This window comes from Dendroctonus ponderosae, unplaced genomic scaffold (assembly GCF_020466585.1).
Source record: "Dendroctonus ponderosae isolate FM_Combo_2020 unplaced genomic scaffold, Dpon_F_20191213v2 Dpon_F_20191213_8, whole genome shotgun sequence".
In the NCBI taxonomy this organism is placed as follows: Eukaryota; Metazoa; Arthropoda; class Insecta; order Coleoptera; family Curculionidae; genus Dendroctonus; species Dendroctonus ponderosae.
The window spans coordinates 13,169,602-13,177,002 of NW_026019016.1; the positions used below are offsets into that span (position 1 = coordinate 13,169,602).

Genomic DNA, 7,401 nt, shown 5'->3' on the forward strand with positions numbered 1-7,401 from the left:
ATTTTAAATATGAAATCGATGCATTTTATTATTCGTGCAATCTTTCATTCGAATAAAAAATAGTGTTCGATACGAGGGCGAAAATTTGTTTTTCGCGTTTGTATCGAAAACTACTATTTTACTGCACTAAAGCGCCCTTATTGCTTAGCAACATGGGCATATACAAAACTAGCCACGCCTTTTGGGCGGAGTCAATTTTTTCGCGATTCCCATTGGTCAGCAAAACCAGTCGGGCGGCTTCAAAAAATTAGCGCAATGCAACTGAAGACTTGTGTTGTATGCAAATTTTGCGATTTTTCATAAATTCTTCCAGGAGCAAGTGCTGCTCGAAAGAAGGTTGTGGAAGTTTTTTCCGCAAAATTTTCTGCTCCGGCTGTTGCAAGAAAAATGAAGAACCGCAGCCTGCGGGTGCCAGGAAGGAGTCGATGATCAGCGGCAAGAAGAAGAGTTTAACGCCTACCAGTGTGCCTCCTCCCGAGGTATTGAAGAAGCCGGAAGTTTTTTCTAGGGAATCTCACTTGCCAGTTTTTCCTTCTGCAGGAAATCAAGCCGAAAATCGATGCCAGCCTGGTCGAGCACACTTCGCATATGAAAGGGGCCATTCCGGTGCTGCCCGTTTGGCTCGCATGGTTCTGCTGCATCATGAACTGCATAGGGCCGGGTACAGGTGGGTTTTCCTAGTAATTTGATGCCATTTTTGCGCTTCAAATGTGCAGATTCAACGGGATTAACTGCTTTCAGGCACTATTCTAAGCGGAATGTTCTGCTTGTGCATCGGCAAGCCCAGATTTTCGCAAAAAGACGGCCCAAAGCCGCGAATCGGCGCTTTTATCATCGATCTAATCATCGGATTCAGCCAGTTTTTCACCGTGCTGTTTTGCTTGGTTGGATGGGGCTGGTCCATTTGGTGGGGCGTTATCATGGTGAAAATTGCAAGTAAATACAGCGTTAAAAGTCCAGGAAAAAAATGGACACTTAATAATATATATTAATAGGAAAACACAAAAAATTCAAGCATTTGCAAATGTTGGAGGATGCGGCTGGAAAACCGCAACCACTGGCTGGACATCAGAAACGGGACGTGGAACGACACCGACCCTAAATGATACGCAGCTGCTATGCAGGCGAAAGAGTTCTTTGATGAGGCAATTTTCCATTAGAATTTTTACGCCAAACTGAGGCAAAAAGCGGCACAACGATCTTGCAACCAATCATCGCACAATCTTCGCTGGTCGAATAGAATTTTTCTACCCAAAAAGCAATTGATCGAATCTATTACCATTTTCTTAGCATATCCTATATTTTTTCTACATCAAAATGGAGAGTAGAAATTAGACAATAGTAAATGTACATTCTCTGTAAATATCGATTTTTCTAATGGGAGTTTTTAAAACAGTTTTCTTTGTTTGGTAATTATGGAAGAATCTTTATACATTGTTGATGTTATTTGCAGTTGCTTGTTCAGACTGAACAAACCACCCGAATTTTTGTTCTGTTTTTTTGCGAAAAATAAAGTGCCTAAAGGGTAAATCTTGAACTGCTTGCGTTTATCGCTAGTTTTTAAACATTGTTTGTTTATCTTTTTTGAATATTTACTAACGGTGTTGGAATACGTACGCATTATGTTGGATGTTTTGCATTTTTTCCCATGTAGTTGAGTTAGAAGAATTGTATTTTTTTACGAGCAGTTTTGTACTCTAACGCGTCAGTTTTAATATCGGTTCAGTTCAAAATTGCAGATTTTCGGGGTTTTTGGGCCGTAGTGGAATAGGAATTTGATCCTGCTGCTGCCCCACTGAGGTACAGCAGCCTCTGAAGATGCTCACCAATGATGCTAGCAAAACGTCGACGACCTAAAAGCCGAAAATCGCGGATTTCGGGCTTCTAAGCAAAACTTGAACTGTTGCTTTCATCCTGCATATTTTAATTGTTTTAACATAGCAACTAAGGGGATTATTTTGATTACTAAAAAGCGTCCAATTCTAAAACAGTTTTATACCATTGGTGCTTGAACTACTAATGAACCATTTTAAGTTGGGAAGTATTTTTAATGGAAACAGAGATAGATGTATGCAGCCCCTTAAATCAACACCTTTACTGGGTTAAATCGACCACCTGCATGCACTGTTTGGACTATCTCTGCATTAAATATACTAGCTAGAGTAGATAGAGATGGGGATTATTGGTATCTATACACGGTTTTGTTATTTTTAATAAAAACTTTAACTGTTTGTCGTTTGTGTTGCCTGCGCATCGACCCGATACGACCTGAAAATGTCGAGCACTGTGGAATGGGGATTGGGGAAAAAGGGCCCTTACAGTTCAAAAACACACATTCATTTTTAATGGTTTACTTTTAGCCACGTTTACGTATATTTACACATTCGAAAAAATAAATAAATAAAAGAATACATGCTCTGGACGAGTGCCACTGACCAACCGCTTCTCAAACGTAAAGAAACCCAATAAATAAATAAAAATGCTGATAAATTGGGAAACGGTGGACAAGGCGCCGATCCGGGCCGCGAATATTTGGCATTTATTTGTAGAACGCGTTTATATTTATTACTTTATATATAATACTCTTAGTAATTTTTATACACAGCTCCGAAAATACATCAATAACATTTATCTTAAATTTAGTTTCTTTTGTGTTTGTTGGTTGATAGATTGATTGGCTGATCAAACAGTGAACGGTTTGATCAGCTGATGGACATCAAGCGCGAAACTGGCTCACTGTTTGACCGGCTTCAGTTATTTTGCCATTTTATGTAGGTTTGGAGGGTGTTTCTAGACCAATCGACCCCCCCTGTATCGAATATCTTGTATATGTATATGTATTTTTGAACGTGTAAGATTTGGGTGGGTTTTCTGTGTGAATCGAATTGTCTCCCTCTGTGCAATTCACTATTCTATGCCGGATGGAATACATCCGGTTGGGATCGTATTTACAACATATACAACATTTGGGACAGTGGAAAGTAACGAACATTTTGGCACAGTAAAATATCGCAAAACACAACAGTCTTAAAATTTACAACGAAAAAAACAAACAATATCACAGAGAGAAACAAGTTGGTGGATCGTTTCGAGAGTGTGATAGACAGAGTGAGGCTACCACGATTTGCTAGAGGCACAAGTAATTGACTCAAAACTAATTTTTTAAATATATTTTATCATTATTATTATTATACGACACATATTGCAGGATGCAAATTTTAGTTTCATAGAGAAAACACTACGAAATTAACAACACACAGGAATCTGCTGCTGAATTCGCCCTGATATTTGGATGATATTCTTGGGTTTTTGTTCGTTTTCATAACAATTACAATGATATGGCTCAGGTACCTACTTGATACATGCCGTCCTGATATGTTCTAGTCAAATGTATCAACTAAATATCAGAAGAATCGCCTAATACTCACCACAAATAGGTTTACAGTGTCTAAAACAGTGACTACAACTAGAGAATTGACGAGGCGTTGCTCGTTTCGCTCACATCGTCATGATCAACGGCCCACCAATCAACAATAAATAACTAAAACTATTAGATAATTTCTTTAATACTACAGTTACATTTACTATTTGTCTTTTATACGGGGCGTTTTCGGAGGTTTTCCGAAACAAAAATTCGATATGCTCTTTTCTATGTAATCCTGAAAGCTCAGTTAGGTCGCACTCTAGAGGACGCTAGGATTTTTTCCAGGCTGTTTGCTCATTCTACATCAATAAGGCCGACTGTTTAGGGCAAATCGCTAAGTGAAAGTGGCGCTTAGTTTGTCTTGAAACAGGACAAACTATATACAGAGTGAGTCAGTTTATAGAAGCATTTGAACATCTCTGATGGATTCCTAATTGAGATTGATAAGTTTCGGAGCTTTTATCGTCTTTTTACAACAGCTTGTACAGTTTCGGAGGCAATTTATTCAAGTTTTTGCCCTCAGGCTGCTTAAGAAAGTGCACATCTTCTGATATACTGTAAACGATCTGAATGGGTGATATTTTTCGACTGAAACGAATTTACAAGCGTTTGGGACTTTTGCGATTAAATTAAAACTTGACAATTTTCACTAAAACTTTAGAAGCTGTGGTAAAAAGACTGTAAAAACAAATTAATGTCTCTATCGGATGCAAAAAAAACTGACGCACCCTGTAGTTTTCAATTAACTACTAAAGCACCACGTTGAGCCCTAGAAGAAAAATCAGTTTATAGCATTAGGCCATTCCCTATTTAAGCCGAATATATATCACTTAAGCTTTGAATAGTCCGTCCCATTTCCTAGTAAAAACACGTGAAAAGCATCTTCAACGCGTTAAGATACGGGCTTAGGAACACAAATATAACGGACAGACGCTCTAAAGGGCGCACATTGCCTTTGCTTAAGCCTCGTCTTCGTCAACCGTAAAACTGCTTGAATTTTCAAAGTCCGCAATAATTAATTTCAGTTTACTATTCAGATCGCTGTCGAAGAATGATCGAGTGGGACAAGGCAGCAGGACAAATACCTGCATTGAAAAAGGAAGAAACACCCATTGCCAAGGAGAGGTGGTTGATTGCTGGCCTTGTTCCACTCATTGACTCTTCGCCTACTAGACCGACACAGTCAGTTAATTGGTCAGAATGTGATCAAATCAGCAGTGTTCTGTTCAGCGCATTCGAGACACTGTGTATAACATTAGAGTTACAGCCCCCGAAAAATCGATTTAAAAAATATCCTCTGATATGTCCCTAAAAATATGTCAGTGTCATTTTATTTGCTAAAAAGTTTTGAATTAGTTGATATAAATATTGACTTCAGTTTATCTTAGAAAATATGGCGAACAGTGCAATCGCAACTAACGTTTAACACAATTTATTCGTTGAAAATCAATCACAATGAAAAATCAAATACTAACCATAATAGGAATAATGGAGGAGGAGAACTAAAATAGTAACAATTTCGGGGTTGGGGTGCGATCTTTAATGGATCAGGGTCCTCTGTTAGGGAACATCCATTAAAAACCCCACCCTTCTTAGAACCTTATTGCCCACATGGTTGCCATAAGCAGAATTGGCAATTGAGATCAAGAGTGGACTCTTACCATCACTAGCAATAAAATTCCAAATCCCCAACTAAATAAGTAACTTCGTCATAAACGAAAAATATATCCCTACCATAGCGCGCTATCACACTACTTAGGCGGCAGACATGATCATAACACTGGAAAAATCTCGTTGCAATAAGTAAATTTTTGCGCTAATTTGTTAAAAATTACGATATGTAGCTAAGTATTTAGTTTTAAATTTGATATAAAATCGCTATGATTTAACCTAGTGTCCTAAATTAATCGTTCCTTTAGGAAATTAGAATTTAAAAGCGGCAACACCAGGTTCTTGGTTTTCTTTTGGCAACGCTATTCGAATGGTGCCCTATCTAAACTGATCGAAAATCAAAAATCTGCAACTTTCACTCTCCCTGTAAGTTTTCCAGCGTTTCGACTTTTCAGCCAATCGAAAAATAAACGGTTCGGAAGTTGCTTTCTTGGTCCACGTTGCAGATGACCATGTTCGGTCCATCGGGAGGACTCGAAAAGTTACAGAGAGCTTTGTACTAAAACATGCATATAAATAAGTACAACCGATAACTCACACTCGCCAGTCATAACGCAAACGGGTGTAACAAAACTAGTACGAAAACGAGATTTCTTATTGCACGCGGTTAAATGTGTCTTGAGCACTTTGGCAAAACGGTTTTTGTTTTTTTTGTAACACCCAGTACAGGGGAAGCAGACGGCCATCAAACGCCGCGCCCACCCTGTACGAACCAACCACAAAGATAACAAAAATAATTTCCTGTAACATTACACATGGAAAAAGGATATGTGATCAAAGTTATTACAAACTAATAACAACAGAACAGATTTACACGTATGAACAGGGCTGGCGCGAGGCTCCAGGGGCCTCAATTCGCGCCCCTCGAATCCTCCTTGTTGGGCGCCGCACCGTTCGCATTGTCCCCATTGCGGATCGTCATGCTTCGCGACGAGGAGAAGCATAGTTTCATGATGAAAGGAAACTTGGTACCTGAACGGACACAGTAAGGAACAAACCTGTTAGTTTAGTGAAACTGATGATGGTGGAAAACACCGAAACGTTTTTTTAATTGATAAATAGACAATAAATGACTGAAGAACGCAGGACTTGATTTTAATTTGGAATTAGGCCATAAACTCAACAACCCCATCAGCACGAAAGGCTTTTAGGGATTAGGAACCTTACCAGGACTCTCAATGGCCGCATGGTTGCAAGCCATCACAGCCGCCACTGCTTCAGTGGTGGTCTCAAACTCGAGCAATCCCGAGCTGCTTCGTTCCGACTTCATCGGGAACAGTTTCACAGCTTTGGGAGGAACCACGTCGTAATCCTTGAACACCTGGATCAGCTCCGCCTCCGTCACTTGGGGCGGTGTGTTGAAAAAGTGCAAAATCTGGACGACAAAATACAATTGGCGTGATCACCAATTCAATTGGCCGCCGTCTCACCTTGCTGGGCGGCTGAATCCTGTTCTTGCTTGCCATGGCGGGGTTCATAAACCGATTGTTCTTATTATTCAGGTACTCCTTGTAGGATGGCGACTTGTCCGGCAAAGGATACGGATTCGTCACTTCGCTCAAATAGGGCTGTTTGCTGAACGCCAATTGAAGCTTGTGCTCCTTTGCCTGCAAATCACAACTAAAAATTTCTCCAACCTCGTAGAACGTGTACTTCGGGTTAAGTACTAGAGGGGTTTGTCAGTTCCCTTCCCAACCTTGTGCTGCCTGAGTGGCACGATGCAGACAAAGAAGGGCATAGTGCTAGTTGCGTTTGACAAAGAGCGACCGAACTGCTCAGTCAACATGTCCCTTTCTTTGTCTGCTTCAATAAATTAGGGGCGCGACAAGGACGGGTATGCGAAGCGCGCTCTGCAGGCGCGTTACGTTCGGAAGGCCGTCGACCAACTGCCCTGGCTGATTGATTTCTTTACATATACAGGGCTATTCACGCTATACGGTACGGACGTTTGCGGCTAACCCGTTTGTTTTTTGCAAAGTATTATTGGATGAATCCACAGACGCCTATCGGATGCACATTTTAAAAGTATTTTTGTAATGTACAGAGTGTCCCAAAAGCCCTAAAAGTATCAAAGTTGTGTTTTTCGAAATGAAATACCCTATATATTATTGCATTTTTGGATTCTCTGAGTAAAATAAGTGTTTGCTTTAATAAGATTTATAAGGTCTAAGTCTAAAGGTTTTTAAATAATTCGAATTTTACGAAAATCTAATATTATTTTCATGTGTCCAATACTTTAGAATTATTTATGTATGAGCGCGGATTCGTATCAGAATAATAATGAAAGTGGTGTCTATTCACGAGAC

At 39.8% G+C, this 7,401-nt stretch overlaps 2 protein-coding genes across 2 annotated transcripts in view; one reads left to right on the forward strand and one right to left on the reverse strand.

The window, feature by feature from the left end:
• LOC109539432 (protein stum) overlaps nucleotides 1-2,231 on the forward strand; it is a gene marked incomplete at its 5' end in the record, with an annotated part of 18,627 nt that extends 16,396 nt beyond the window's left edge. Inside the window, 4 exon segments of the mRNA XM_048669495.1 lie at nucleotides 314-479; nucleotides 541-667; nucleotides 742-936; nucleotides 996-2,231. Of these exon segments, the coding sequence (XP_048525452.1) occupies nucleotides 314-479; nucleotides 541-667; nucleotides 742-936; nucleotides 996-1,102 (595 nt within the window).
• Nucleotides 2,232-2,335: 104 nt separating this feature from the next.
• LOC109539475 (heterogeneous nuclear ribonucleoprotein L) overlaps nucleotides 2,336-7,401 on the reverse strand; it is a gene marked incomplete in the record, with an annotated part of 79,411 nt that continues 74,345 nt past the window's right edge. Inside the window, 3 exon segments of the mRNA XM_048669496.1 lie at nucleotides 2,336-6,067; nucleotides 6,263-6,470; nucleotides 6,526-6,702. Coding sequence (XP_048525453.1) covers nucleotides 5,946-6,067; nucleotides 6,263-6,470; nucleotides 6,526-6,702 — 507 coding nt within the window.